Raw genomic sequence first — 15,811 nt, forward strand, 5'->3', positions numbered from 1 at the left:
TACGTCAGCTGATACAGATAAAAAGGGGAGGAGCCCATTGCCACTCCGTTTCTCTGTTCGGTGTTGGCTAAGGTGCAAGGACAAGACGATCGTAATAGGGTCGCATGGGGAAGCAGAACTACGCAGAATTCATCGGCACCTCAGCAGCGTACATAAAGACATGAAGGTTACGCTACAAGCACAGAAAAACTGAGCTATTACTTCTCTGAATATAGAAAAGTAGGGAACATCTGTCAGCAAATTTTCACATAAATAGTGTAAGAAACCGACGCACGCCAACAGCTAGCTTCATGCATAGTCGCACCACCATCCATCACAAAAGAAGGCTGAGCTACTTACGTTGACAGCGCGAGCACGCCCAGTTAGCGACACTGACAACCGGCCACATGAACTGAACCAACTCCACACAACATTCCGTGCGAATAGATACAGCAACAATAATATACAGGGTGATTTTTTCCACCGTGTTCAAACTCCAGGGATTGATCGATGAGAGGATACGGAACAGAAAGGTCTAATGAACTTATGTCCGGAAATGCAAGGTTTCCGTGCTAGAGACCATTTATTCAATCATACTTTATTACACAGTCTGAGGTCTAACACGCGCTGTAATATACAGCCACAGTTACAGTATGCATGGTTTCCTCCTGGAGCGTTGTACTGCTCCTCATACGTCATGCATTAGCGCCCTCTCCTACAATAGTAATTGGCAATGTTGTGTCCGATTCACTTCTCTTTCCGGCTCACGCTGTAGTGGATGTGATACAGCGTTGTACACAATGGCTCCGTATTCGAATCTAGAGCTAGCGGACATGGTGTTTATTTGTGGAAAGGCAAATCGCAACGGGCGGCGGGCACCAAGGCTGTATCAGGTGACCTATTTCCGTCGACAACAACCACAGCATCAATGTTTGCCACAGGGTTTCGCCGCTTGTCTGAGAGGGGGTCGTTTCACGAAGCAGGAAATCATGAAGGACGTGCCCGAAATGTCAGGACATCAGACTTGGAGGAAAGTCTGATTAACATTGTGGAAGGCGACCGCCGTATCATTACCAGCAGTTGGCCTGCCAGTACAGGGTAAGCCAGACGGCCGTGTAGAACATTCTCCATGACAACTGTTAATACCCTTATCACTAACAGCTTGTGCAGGGCTCACTAGCGACAGACTTTCCACATCGGGAGCTGTTTTGTCACTGATTTCTCACGAGGCAACCACGATTCCGACATTTGTGTCATCCATCCCATTCACAGATGAGACCATCTTTATCTGTTGGATAGTATGCAGAACCTCCATGGTATGGTGACAGCCAATAATCCAGGATCGAAAGCCGGAATGTGTGGGCCGGGATACTTGGTGACCGTATTTTGCGATCAGTCTTCCTTCCACGACGGTGTCACAGGTCGGTACTATCGGCGTATTTTTCGGATGATTTTGCCTCCGTTGCTGGAAGAAGTGTGAAGTACCACCTTCTACCAGCATGAATACATGCTGTCTTTGGCACTGGTTCGGATGCAGACTGGCCGATGTGAACGTGAGAGACAGAACAAGCTATGGCGCGTACACGCATGCGCTGAGGCACATGGAAACCATTTTCAACACATAGTGTAACTGTGGCTGCATAGTACAGCACGTATTAAAGCGTAGTCTCTGTAACAATGTATGATTGAATAAATGGCCTCTAGCATGGAAACGGTGTATTTCCGGACATAAGTTCATTAGATCTGTTTTGTTCCGTATCCTCTCATCGATCAGTCCCTAGAGTTTGCACATGTTGGAAAAAATCATCCTGTAGTACGAGCTGTGATGTCTTGAAGATAAAACAGACGAACGGAAGAACCTCTTCGTGTTGCTCGCTTATCATATCTCAGAGGCGTCAGCGACCGTGTAGGCAAGACCTGCGCCGCAGAAGAATTAAACAGATATTCCAGAGTGGCCGCAAGATCCGAAATCTACTGAGGCCCACGTTGCATCTCGTGGAGACTCTCCATCCTGCAGGGGTCTACGAACTTCGACTTGAATGCGGCGAAGTCTGTCTTAGTGAAACCGGAGAGACCAATCAGCACTTGCGTGTCGAAGCATAAACGGTGTCTACGACTGGGGCAATACAGCAAATTAGCTGTAGATGAATACCGCCTGAAGGGTCCGCGACTGTTCGCCGGCCAGCAACTCCTTATGGCTTAGGTTCAACAGTATAAACAAGTGGCCACAAGAAAACTACAGTTTGGTTTCAACGTGCTGCCGCAGGAAAACACTACCCCTGGGTACAAGCTGCCTATTTGCCATTGCCTACTAACAGACTTGTAAAACTATCGTAGGATAAACCATCATAAGTAGGCGTAGACTACGGTAGTTTTCCTAGTAGCCTTAAGATCGTAATCCCTTTACGTGTATGTTAGGTGTGTTGCATACCTATCGGGCGTTACCTCATTTCGATCGCTTTGTTTGTGTATGCCATCAACGTTCTACTAGATTCCCATAGAAACTGGAAACGGTGAACTGTCGAGACATTGAGTGGGGATATAAATGGACCGCTTAACCAACGAAACATTTTTTTTCTACATAGCTACCCTCCTGTATATTAGTTTAAAGTAAATATTATATACAACAAAATTGAAAATGCCAATGTTTACTTCAAGTTAAACATGAAAACGGATGATTTGTTATGGGAAACAAGAGAAGTTGTGGCAAAAAAAAAAAAAAAATAAATAAATAAATAAATAAATAAAAAATGGCGGATTTATCATGTAGTTCTCAAATGCAATTTCCTCAAAAGAAGGTAAAATTAAAAAAATGACGCAAAACAAATACACATCATACCTCACTTCAATAATGTGTCGAGCTTGTATAAAACATGTTTCCGTTGTTCATAAACAACTTTCGCACTTATCAGTAATAACACGGATCTCTTCCCTTTCATCGTTGTGAAAAACATTCTACTGAATACAAAATAACGGCGATAATTATATATAGTTCTTTACTTTTATGCATAAACTGTACTTTCAACAAAAGTAATTGCTGTGGTTACATAAAAGAGCAGAAGTTACGTGATCAGATAATTTTTATGACATAAATTACAATTTATGTTTTTTAAGGATATAAAATAAACAGCAGGCTAACACTCAACGATGTGCAGTTCTAATTATGTGCAAAACAAACAAAAAACAAAGAGAAGTGGTTGGATCCCAGTTTCTCCGATACGTTCATTTATGTTTCTTTGCCTACCAACTCTGCAGGCAATCCTACCATTTACTACGTCGTTTATGCGCTCTACCAAAACTACAGAACAGTAGTTTTGGTGTACCAACACTACGGTATCGTAGTTTTGGTAGAGCGCATCTCTGTCCACCAGTCTCTGCCAAAGTAGGAAGGGCAACAGCCTACGTACAGCTATGTTTACTTCAAGTTGTGCAATGGGATCCCATAAAGTGACGTCGGAAGCCACCTGACAACCGGATTAAGGCGTTATAAAGGGGAAGACAATCACTAGAATCGAGCAGTTATTCGCCTTGAAGAGGACCGCTCCAAAGTCGGCAGAAACGTCATCATCTCAATGACACTGCTTAATGCCCAAAATGACTTCTTTCAAACTGACACTAACCGTGAAAGCTTAGAAGCTCGATTTATGCGAGATTATATTCAGTACACAAAAAAGCCATTGTTTCAGACGTTGAGATAGGTCATATTATTGGAACGAGGGAGATGGGAGCATCATACCGCCATATCGCACAGGCAGTTGTCCATAAGGCAGTGGCTACAGCACGAGCGATGAAGAAATGGACAACAATGTGGCAAGAAAGCGAATAGACCGGGGTTCTGCCGGAAGCACTTCACCTCGAAAATATCGTAGGATTGTTCGATCGCCTCTGACGGATAGACGGGTGGCAGGAGGTGAAATATGTGCAGAGGTTACGGACAGCGGGTCCCACGATCAGTTAGAAACAGATTACTGGACGCTTCGTTGAGATCTAGAGTTTGTATGCGGTCGTTTAACGCTGACACCGTACAACAGACCACACAGACTTGCGTGGTGTAGAGCTGTAGCCATCTGAGACATCGATCTGTGGTGTCCACAGATGAATCCTGCCTGTGTTCGTGGCGTTCAGATCGACGCCAATGCGTGCGTAATGGGCCTGATGAAAGGACATAGGAAACAGCGATTATCGAGAGCCATATCTCCCCAACTCGGGTCATCATGTTGTAGGGAGCTATTGGACGACAATAGGACTGATTTGATGATTGATGTAAGCAGGCTGAATGCTCACCAGTATGTTACAAGAGTGATACACTGAGGTGATGAAAGCCGTGGGATACCTCCTTTTTGCCGGCCGTGGTGGTCTAGCGGTTCTAGGCGCTCAGTCCGGAACCGCGCGACTGCTACGGTCGCAGGTTCGAATCCTGCCTAGGGCATGGATGTTTGTGATGTCTTTAGGTTAGTTAGGTTTAAGTTGTTCTAAGTTCTAGGGGACTGATGACCACAGATGTTAGGCCGGCCGAAGTGGCCGTGCGGTTAAAGGCGCTGCAGTCTGGAACCGCAGGACCGCTACGGTCGCAGGTTCGAATCCTGCCTCGGGCATGGATGTTTGTGATGTCCTTAGGTTAGTTAGGTTTAACTAGTTCTAAGTTCTAGGGGACTAATGACCTCAGCAGTTCAGTCCCATAGTGCTCAGAGCCATTTGAACCATTTTTTGAACCATAGATGTTAAGTCCCATAGTGCTCAGAGCCATTTGAACCATTTGAACCATACCTCCTTTTGCCAGTCTTAGTGCAGGAGCTCGACGTGGCATGGACCCAACGAATCATTGGAAGTCCCCTGCAGAAATACTGAGCCGTGCTGCCTCTACAGCCGTCCGTAATTGCGAGAGTGTTGCCGGTGCAGGATGATGTGCGCCATCTCACCTCTTGATTACGTCCCATAAATGTTCAATGGGATTCATGTCGGGCGTTCTGGGTGGTCAAATCATTCACTCGAATTGTTCTGAAAGTTCTTCGAACTAATTGCGAACAATTGTGGCCTAGTGACATATCGCATTGCCATCCATAAAAATTCCATCGTTGTTTCGGAACGTGAAGTCCATGAATGGCCAGGTAGCCCAACATAACCATTTCCAGTCAACGATCGGTTCAGTTGGACCACAGGACCCAGTACATTCCACATAAACACAGCCCACTCAGTTATACACTCATCACGAGCTTGCGCAGTGCCCCGTTGACAACTTGGGCCCATGGCTTCATGAGGTCTGCGCCACACTCCAACCCTACTATTAGCTCTCACCAGGCCACGGTTTTCCAGTGGGCTAGGGCCCAAACGATATGGGAACGAGCCCAGGAGAATTGCTGCAGACAAAGTCACTTGCGTTGGTCGCCTGCTGCCATAGCCCAGTAACGCCACACTTCGACGCACTGTCCTAACGGGTACTCTCGTCGTACGTCCCACATTGATCAGCGATTATTTCACGTAGTGTTGCTTGTCTGCTAGCACTGACAACTCTGCGCAAAACGCCACAGCTCTCTGTCGTGAAGTGATGGCCGTCCGACAACTCACTGTCTTGTCCGCGATGAGAGATAATGCCTGAAATTTGGTATTCCCGGCACACTCTTGACACTGTAGACTTCGAAATATTGAATACTCTAAGGACCTCCGAAATGGAACGTCTTATGCATCTAGCTCCAACCATCATTCCACGTTCAAAGTCTGTTAATTACCGTCGTGCGGCCAGAATCAAGTCGGGCACCTTTTACATGAATCACCTGAGTACAAAGACAGCTCCGCCAACTGACTGTCCTTTTATCCCTTGTGTACGCTACACTACCGCCATCTGTATATGTGCATATCGCTATCCCATGATTTTTGTCACCTAAGTGTAAACCCTATTGTTGTACACTCTATGACCACGGTATCAAATGACATATTCCTGCAATATAATATAAGGGCTACTTTTTTCCAACTTCCGATCGGTCGCGAAATTAAAACCACAATGAAAATCAGGTGAAACTTTGCACAGATGTGTTGTGCGGTATCTGTAGCATTCCCGTCTATCGTGTGACGTCACACTTTTCAGTTCTGAGCACGCAGTGAGCATGTAAAGATGCCTACAATATAGCGTTTCCCGCCAAGGGCGAAGTCCTGCTGGAGGGTTTCGCCTGATTTCATGCGGAACACATACAGTAACTGTTTGCATTTCATGCATCATGGCACTTTTCGATCGCATACTGCAGGTGCAACAAACACGATCCTGCAGTGCTTTCGATGGGAAGTACTTGATGCCGCACCACACAGCCCGCACTAGGCTCCTTCTGATTTTCACCTTTTCGCGCACATGAATCGCTAACTATGAGGACAGCATTTCGGCACTGACAACGACCTGCAGAGGAGCGTACGGAATTTGCGATATCACAGGCAGCTGCTTCTATGGCGAGGGCGTGGGAAAGTTAATACCACTCTACGACAAATGTCTAAGTTGGAACGGCGACTATGAAGAGAAATCGCTAGAAGGTAGAGCTTAATGCTGCAAATAAAACATTTTTGATTTCCACTGTGGTTTCTACTTCACCACCGATCGGAAGCTGAAAAAGAAATAGCCCTCGTACAAGATATTACACTGCAGTTCACACAAAAAATTTCTTGAGGAATATACATATCCTTGACTAGCCTGCCTCATTCCTTGATTCGTCATCTATGTCGCACATCTAGGATGTGATGGGAGGAGCTGTACTGTCGTAACAGCCTCTGGCTAACAATCTTCATATTTCACACATGGCCAGAAATTCGGAGGCAGTCTGCTTCCAAGCCACAACGAAAACACGAGCTTTTTCGTGCCCTTGGAGGTCAGACGTCACTCTGATTTTGATCACGGACATCATAAAAGTTTAATCATTTAATACCTGTCATATGATGAATATTTTCATATAATTTCATAATCGTCCGACACCTGCTTCATGATGTAATATTTTTAATTTCCTTCACTGTGTGTAGAATACGATGTTACGTCGACTGGCAAGATAAATAATGAGGTTGTTGCCAAAATCACCCAGAAAAATAATACGTGAAATAAAAAAAAGAGCATAAATCATGAATGGAGCCTTCCCAACTTATGCAGGGTGAACATTAATAAAACCGACAAACTGCAGGGACGGATTCATGACTTAGAGGAAAAAAGTTCCTCTCAAAATGTGACCGGCAATAGACAGCGTGCGTGCAACGACAAGAAATCGTACTGGAACACAGTACAGACCGGCATCGCATCCATGTCACAGCAGATTTTCAAAGTAGCCTCTATGAGATGCAATGTACGCGTTCACACGTCGCATCATGGATTGCCACACCCTTTCGCATATCCCGGCCTCTCGCTGGACAGCGTCATAGGCGACGTGAACACGCTGTTGAAGGGTCTACACATCAGGAACTGGTTCAGCACACATAACACTCTTCAGATGTCCCAAGAGGTAAAAATCCAGTGGGTTTAACTCCGGTGATCCAGCAGACTAGCCAACGTCCAGGGAAGATGTTGTTGAGGTGTCGGCGAACTGTAATGCGGGAATGGGGTGGTGCTCAGTCATCTAGAAACCACATAATTTGTCGTACTGCCAAAGGCACAGTCTCAAGCAGTCCAGAGTATTCCGCAGGAAGTCCAGGTACGTTCCCCGTTGAGGCGTTGTGGAATAATAACCGGTTCAAGTATTTGGACGCCAAGAATACCTGCCCACACATTGATGCTGAACCGACGCTGACGAGATGCCCCAACCATTCCCTGAGAATTGTCTGTAGCCTACAGATGACGATTATGATACCAGTTCTGATAAAGGTGGCTTCGGCGGTAGAGAGGATTGATGACACAAACCCCATAATTCTGATGGTGTGGTGCAAAACCCGTCGACGAAATCCTTCCTTTGGAGAGAAATTCGATGTTGATAATCCTGTCACTCGTTGCAGGTGATAAGGATAGTAGTGGTTGTCGTACTTTGGCTTACACCGTGCTGGCGGGCCACTTGTCTGGGTTTTGTACTACACTACTGGCCATTAAAATTGCTACACCTCGAAGATGCGAAATTTAACCGACAGGAAGAACATGCTGTGATATGCAAATGATTAGCTTTTCAGAGCATTCACACAAGGTTGGCGCTGGTGGCGACACCTACAACGTGATGTCAGGAGGAAAGTTTCCAACCGATTTCTCATACACAAACAGCAGTTGACCGGAGTTGCCTGGTGAAACGTTGTTGTGATGCCTCGTGTAAGGAGGAGAAATGCGTACCATCACGTTTCCGACTTTGATAAAGGTCGGATTGTAGCCTATCGCGATTGCGGTTTATCGTATCGCGACATTGCTGCTCGCGTTGGTCGAGATCCAATGACTATTAGCAGAATATGGAATCAGTGGGTTCAGGAGGGTAATACGGAAAGCCGTGCTGGATCCCAACGGCCTCGTATCAAGATGACAGGCATCGTATCCGCATGGCTTTAACGGATCGTGCAGCCACGTCTCGATCTCTGAGTCAACAGATGGGGACGTTTGCAAGACAACCATCTGCACGAACAGTTCGACGACGTTTGCAGCAGCATGGACTATCAGCTCGGAGACCATGGCTGCGGTTACCCTTGACGCTGCATCACAGACAGGAGAATCTGGGTGCACGAATGGCAAAACGTCATTTTTTCGCATGAATGCAGGTTCTGTTTACAGCATCATGATGGTCGTATCCGTGTTTGGCGACATCGCGGTGAACGCACATTGGAAGCGTGTATTCGTCATCGCCATATTAGCGTATCACCCGGCGTAATGGTATAGGGTGCCATTAGTTATACGTCTCGGTCACCTTTTGTTCGCACTGACGGCACTTGTACAGTGGACGTTACATTTCAGATGTGTTACGACCCGTGGCTCTACCCTTCATTCGATCCCTGCGAAACCCTACATTTCAGCAGGAGAATGCACAACTGCGTGTAGCAGGTCCTGTACGGGCCTTTCTGGATACAGAAAATGTTCAACTGCTGCCCTGGCCAGGACATTCTCCAGATCTCTCACCAATTCAAAACGCCTGGTCAATGGAGGCCAAGCAACTGGCTCGTCACAATACGCCAGTCACTACTCTTGATGAACCGTGGTATCGTGTTGAAGTTGCATGGGCAGCTGTACCTGTAGACGCCATCCAAGCTCTGTTGACTCAATGCCTAGGCGTATCAAGGCCGTTATTACGGCCAGAGATGGTTGTTCTGGGTACTGATTTCTCAGGATCTATGCACTCAAATTGTGTGGAAATGTAATCACGTGTCAGTTCTAGTATAATATATTTGTCCAATGAATACCCGTTTATAATCTGCATTTCTTCTTGGTGTAGCAATTTTAATGGCCAGTAGTGTAGTGTTCGTCTCAATATTCTGTAGAACACGGTCCTCTAAATCTGGTATACACCCAGGGCGCCACCTCCCTGCATGTTCGTCTGTCTGAAAGGACCCGTGATCACACAAACGCCGAAAAACTGCTTTATATTGTGTGACGTGGACAGTGTCTGTGAGTGTACTTGCTTTTGTACAGCTGCGCTGCCTCTCGACTGTTTCCATCTGCTTGGCCATACACAAACACCATCTCAGCTTCTTCTCAACATGAATACCGGATCATTCTGCTGCTTAGAGTACGCTGCGTCAATCACACAGCCTGCAACACACAAGGAATGTGGTGTCACCGCCGGACACCACACTTGCTAGGTGGTAGCATTTAAATCGGCCGCGGTCCGTTAGTATACGTCGGACCCGCGTGTCGCCACTATCGGTGATTGCAGACCGAGCGCCGCCACACGGCAGGTGTAGTGTAGAGAGACTCCCTAGCACTCGCCCCAGTTGTACAGCCGACTTTGCTAGCGATGGTTCACTGACTACATACGCTCTCATTTGCCGAGACGACAGTTTAGCATAGCCTTCAGCTACGTCATTTGCTACAACCTAGCAAGGCGCCATATTCAGTTACTATTCTGAACAGATAATATTGTGACTCACGTACCGTCAAGAGCGACGTTCATCATTAATAGATTAAAGTTAAGTATGAAACTTATTACGTCCGCTTTCTGAGTTCTAATTCCTTGTCATGTTCCAGACCTCACGTCAGTATAGTTCTTCCCTCCTCACGCCAGCCTGCGTGAGCTAAAATGCGTCCATTTCGGCCTTCTCTAGTAACACGGTGTTGGCTCTTCTGCCAACTACAAGGAACACACGACATCCGGTCAGAGGAACTTTCATGCGTCAGCGACACCTATTGTGGCAAGATACATTTCCGGACGCAAGTTCATAGGACATTTTTCCCTCCGTTTCCAGTCAGGAATCCTCTCCTACGGTTTTTCGGTTTTACTAATGTTCACCCTGTATAGTTCGGAAACTTTCACTATTTACCATCCTTTTGAAACTTTCCTTTACTTTCTTCATTGCTTAATAAAGAAAAAAACAGGAAGTTTCAGTAGTCGAATTCGAGGTAAAAGGATATTGGTAGGATTTGCTCATGGCATTCCTATCCTACATGTACATCTACATAATACTCCGCAATCCACCATACGGTGCGTGGCGGAGGGTACCTCGTACCGCAACTAGCATCTTCTCTCCCTGTTCCACCCCCAAACAGAACGAGGGAAAAATGAATGCCTATATGCCTCTGTACGAGCCCTAATCTATCTTATCTTATCTTTGTGGTCTTTCCACGAAATGTAAGTTGGCGGCAGTAAAATTGTACTGCAGTCAGCCTCAAATGCTGGTTCTCTAAATTTCCTCAGTAGCGATTCACGAAAAGAACGCCTACTTTCCTCTAGAGACTCCCACCCGAGTTCCTGAAGCATTTCCGTAACACTCGCGTGATGATCAAACCTACCAGTAACAAGTCTAGCAGCCCGCCTCTGAATTAATTCTATGTCCTCCCTCAATCCGACCTGATAGGGATCCCAAACGCTCGAGCAGTACTCAAGAATAGGTCGTATTAGTGTTTTATAAGCGGTCTCCTTTACAGATGAACCACATCTTCCCAAAATTCTACCAATGAACAGAAGACGACTATCTGCCTTCCCCACAACTGCCATTACATGCTTGTCCCACTTCATATCGCTCTGCAATGTTACGCCCAAATATTTAATCGACGTGACTGTGTCAAACGCTACACTAATAATGGATTATTCAAACATTACAGCATTCTTTTTCGTATTCATCTGCATTAATTTACATTTATCTATATTTAGAGTTAGCTGCCATTCGTTACAACAATCACAAATCCTGTCCAAGTCATCTTGTATCCTCCTACAGTCACTCAACGACGACATCTTCCGGTACACCACAGCATCATCAGCAAATAGCCGCACATTGCTACCCACCCTATCCAAAAGATCATTTATGTAGATGGAATACAACAGCGGAGCTACCACACTTCCCTGGGACACTCCAGATGATACCCTCACCTGCGATTAACACTCACCATCGAGGACAACGTACTGGGTTCTATTACTTAAGAAGTCTTCGAGCCACTCACATACTTGGGAACCAATCCCATATGCTCGTACCTTAGTTAGGAGTCTGCAGTGGGGCACCGAGTCAAACGCTTCGTGGTGAAAGAGAGAGAGAATTACGGGCCCCACTGATTGGAATGAACAGTCTTACGACCACAAAAATTTTCAAACGTATGAACTCCTAAGGGATGAAACTGCTTAGGTCATCGGGCCCTAGATTTTCACACTACTTCAACTAACTTATGTTAAGAACAACACACACACCCATGCCCGAGGGAGGATCCGAACCTCCGGCGGAAGTGGCCGCGCCTAATGACCACAGAATGGGGATTCAGTGGTAAAGTAAAGAAAGATGGAAGTAATGAAAAGTAGCACAAAGGAAATTAAGCTTAACGACAAAATTGGGGACTACATAGCACATGGAGCCAAGGAGTCCCATTACTTTCGAAGTAAACTAATGCTCTTTTGGAGAATGCCACTTCACTTTGGATAACAGCAATTTCCATCAAGTCACATACAAAAAGTGGACCACTGAATGTATTTTCTCTTTGCAGAGGTACCAGCTTACTACCAGTGGTCCAGCAGCAGCCTTCTGTCCCGCCTGCCAGTGTGGATTCCAGCCCTGACGACTCGCCTTCGGCTAGCGACGTAAACCAGGTGGCTGGCTGCTCCACTGAGGAGCAGTCAGCCAGCTTCTCTGAGCAACCTCCAGGTGGTTCCTCAGAGAGGCAACATAGTGATTCTGCCGATGAGGTGTCAACCAATGCAGATGACTCGCAGCTGTCACGTTCTGATGATGAAGAATATCTGGGCTCCCATGAAAGCCAGCCCAGTCCTGCTGAGGAGGCCTCATCAAACTTAGCTGACTGTCAGCCACCAAACTCTTCCGATCAGCTACAACTCCACTCCACTGAATTGCATTCACTTGAATCTGGTGACCAGATGACATCCAGTCTGGCTAATGAGCCCTCACCCATCTCCTATGAGTGGCAACCTGACGCTGATGAGGAGGTCTCATCTAACTTGGCTGACTTTCAGTCACCCACCTCTTCTGATCAGTTACAGCTCCACTCCACTGAATTGCATTCACTTGAACCTAGTGACCAGATGACATCAAGACTAGCTAATGAGCCATCATCCAGCTCCTATGAGTGGCAGTCTGACACTGCTGAGGAGGCCTCATCAAACTCAGCTGACTGTCAGTCACCCTCCTCTTCTGATCAACTACAACTCCACTCTACTGAATTGCAGTCACTTGACCCTGGTGACCAGGTCACATCCAGTCAGGCTAATGAGCCATCACCCAGTTCCTATGAGTATCAGTCTGATCTTGCTGTGGAGGCCTCATCAAATTCGGCTAACTGTCAGTCACCCACCTCTTCCGATCAGCTACAACTTCACTCCACTGAACTGCATTCACTTGATCCAGGTGACCAGATAACATCCAGTCTGTCTAATGAGCAATCATTCAACTATGAGTGGCAGTCTTCTGACACAACTGAACAATCCTCATCAAATGTGTTTCACTATCAGTCAAGCAGTTCTATTGATCAGCTGCAACAACACCCAACTGAATTTCAGTCTCTTGAGTATAGTGAGAAGATGCCAAATACTACCGCTGGAACTAAGGCTTCTGCCTCTGCTGAGCAGGTACTACCCAGCTTCACAGAGGTACAATATTCTGACCCAGCTGCCAAACAACCACCCACTTTGGATACGTGGCTGTCACCTAACACATTTAGCAATGTGCCATACAGCTCCAGTCAGTTGCTTTCTAATACTCCGCACCAGATGTTCACTGGGACTGCTCAAGGACAACCATTGACATATGCTTCTCAGCTGCCATGTGCATTCACTGGTTGGCAGCTATCTGGCCAGCAACCATCCATACCTATCCAGCAACCAGTATCAAACTTTGGAGGCCAACAGATTTTATGGCCTGTCTCAAATGTTCAGACACAGTACCACTATCCACAGAGAGTGCCCATATTGACGCCTCATTGTGCGAATGGCTATCCACACAGTGTCACACCTTGTTGTGTGACTGGTTACCATTCATCTGCACCTGTCATAGTCGCCCAAGGCCACTCCATTAGCTTTTGTTCTCAGTGCCAGGCTACATCTCCTCAGAATTCTGGAGTGTTGAAGCCTGTTTACTATACAACTTTGCCACTTGCGAACAATCAAATACTTTACAATGCACAGCGGCAAGTGGCCAGTACGTCTGCACCAGTCTACACACTGCAAGCTTCATCACTTTGCTCAGGAACAGCGCCACAGCCGCCGCCGGTAATACAGCCCCCAGAATGGTTGTCAAGGGAACTGTGGAGGCAGCAGGGACAGAAGCAGGTTGGAAACCCCGAGTCGTACACTTCTCAAACAATTAAGGAATCTTCAAATTCTGAGGATACTTTCGGAGAAAGGTCCAGCTTCCCAAGTAGTCAGGGAGAAGAACTCCCATCTGAGGACACTGTGGAAACGGAAATCGAACTTGAGAGGGGAAAAAATTGTGCGGACAAATCGGCTACTCCAGCAGTAGTGCGAGAAAGTCGTCAACAAGATCAGCAGGACTCTGAAGTATCTCAGAGCGTCTACAAGAATGAACGCGGAAACTCACAGCTGCTAAAGAGCGACCAGAACCAGCGGCAGAAAGGAGATATTTGGAGTGCCACGGGCAAGAAATCTAGGAGGAAACGATACAAACATAAAAAGAAGCAAGAAGGCCAGAAGACTGAGGCTGAGGCACCACCAGTTGGATTTCAACAGAAAATCTGCCAGGAAGAGACCACTCCTCCCTCGCGGAAGAACTCAAAGAGATTCCGAACGACAACTAGCACGTCAGTGAAACAGCTGCGCACTGCCTCGTCCACTGACAGTGTTCCAAGACGAACGAAGAGGGGCAGGCGTCTGAGGGTGTTCCACCAGCTCCAGGATGTACTGACCATCACGGTGATCTTCAAGGATGAGGAGAGGTCCCAGTCGGGCTGCGGTGGTTCCCCTGCTGTGACCGAGCCCAGGCCAGTCACCATCGACTTGGACGGCCCAACGCCGCACGAGAGCGCGAGGCGCCATCGCCGCCACCCCTCCCCCCCGCGCGTCCTTGCTCCTTGCAAAATGGATGCTGACACCGGCGAGCCCCGGCCGCAGCCAAGAGCCCGGTGTTCCCGTTGTTCGTCCGAATCTCCGCCTTCCGGTCTGTGCTATCGCTGCTGCTGGTAAGAACCACGTCTCCACTCATGTTGCATGTTGACTTTACATATTACCAGACTTCTATATAAAATTGTTAAGGCTATCGTGGCCACTTATTGACAAACACCGGCCGCTGTGGACGAGCGGTTCTAGGCGCTTCAGTCCGGAACCACACGGCTGCTACTGTCGCAGGTTCGAATCCTGCCTCGGGCATGGATGTGTGTGGTGTCCTTAGGTTAGTTAGGTTTACGTAGTTCTCATTGTAGGGGACTGATGACCTCAGATATAAAGTCCCATACTGCTTACAAGGGAACCTCCCCATCTCACCCCCCTCAGATTTAGTTATAAGTTGGCACAGTGGATAGGCCTTGAAAAACTGAGCACAGATCAATCGAGAAAACAGGAAGAAGTTGTGTGGAACTATGAAAAAAATAAGCAAAATATACAAACTGAGTAGTCCATGCTCAAGATATGCAACATCAAGGATAATGTGAGCTCAGGTGCGCCGTGGTCCCGTGGTTGTGTATAGCCCGTTGCCAGCTATGTGGAAGTCGTAGGATACTCTTAGCAGTGCGCAGTGCCAGTTGTGTTGACAGTCCTAGCGTCGCGGTCTATTGCCCGACGAATTTGTAGCAGTTCTGAAGGGAATGCCGTGAAGTGATCCCTTCAGTTTAGAAATCGAGTTGAACTCACGAGGGCTTAAGTCAGGGGAGTGCAGTAGGTTTGTATAGCACATAGCAGCCCCAAGCTGGTCGTAGGTTGTCTTCCAGAAATGGACAGCATAGAGACAGAAGTTATTACACTTTCTGCAGGACCTGACCATCATTTTGCAGGGCAATGATCAAGCATGTACAGTGCAAGCTGTTACTGATTTATTTGACTGATGGGGCTGCTAAGTACGAGGGTGAGCCAAATGAAAACCTTAAATATCTTTTTAAACATTATTTATTGTGCAGAAGTGGTACAAAGCTGTATCACTTTTCAACATAATCTCCCCCACGCTCAATGCAAGTCCTCCAGCGCTTACAAAGTGCATAAATCCTTTAGAAAAAAATTCTTTTGGTAGTCTGCGCAACCACTCATGCACCGCGTGGCGTACCTCGTCATCAGAATGGAACTTCTTTCCTCCCATTGCGTCTTTGAGT

The 15,811-nt window shown here is 46.8% G+C and overlaps 1 protein-coding gene across 1 annotated transcript in view; it reads left to right on the forward strand.

The window, feature by feature from the left end:
• LOC126235434 (uncharacterized) overlaps positions 1 to 14,696 on the forward strand; it is a 169,429-nt gene extending 154,733 nt beyond the window's left edge. The window contains exon 3 of the mRNA XM_049944158.1: positions 12,032 to 14,696. Coding sequence (XP_049800115.1) covers positions 12,032 to 14,696 — 2,665 coding nt within the window. The remainder of the gene's footprint in view (positions 1 to 12,031) is intronic.
• Positions 14,697 to 15,811: the final 1,115 nt, after the last annotated feature.

This window comes from Schistocerca nitens, chromosome 2 (assembly GCF_023898315.1).
Source record: "Schistocerca nitens isolate TAMUIC-IGC-003100 chromosome 2, iqSchNite1.1, whole genome shotgun sequence".
Taxonomy (NCBI): domain Eukaryota; kingdom Metazoa; phylum Arthropoda; class Insecta; order Orthoptera; family Acrididae; genus Schistocerca; species Schistocerca nitens.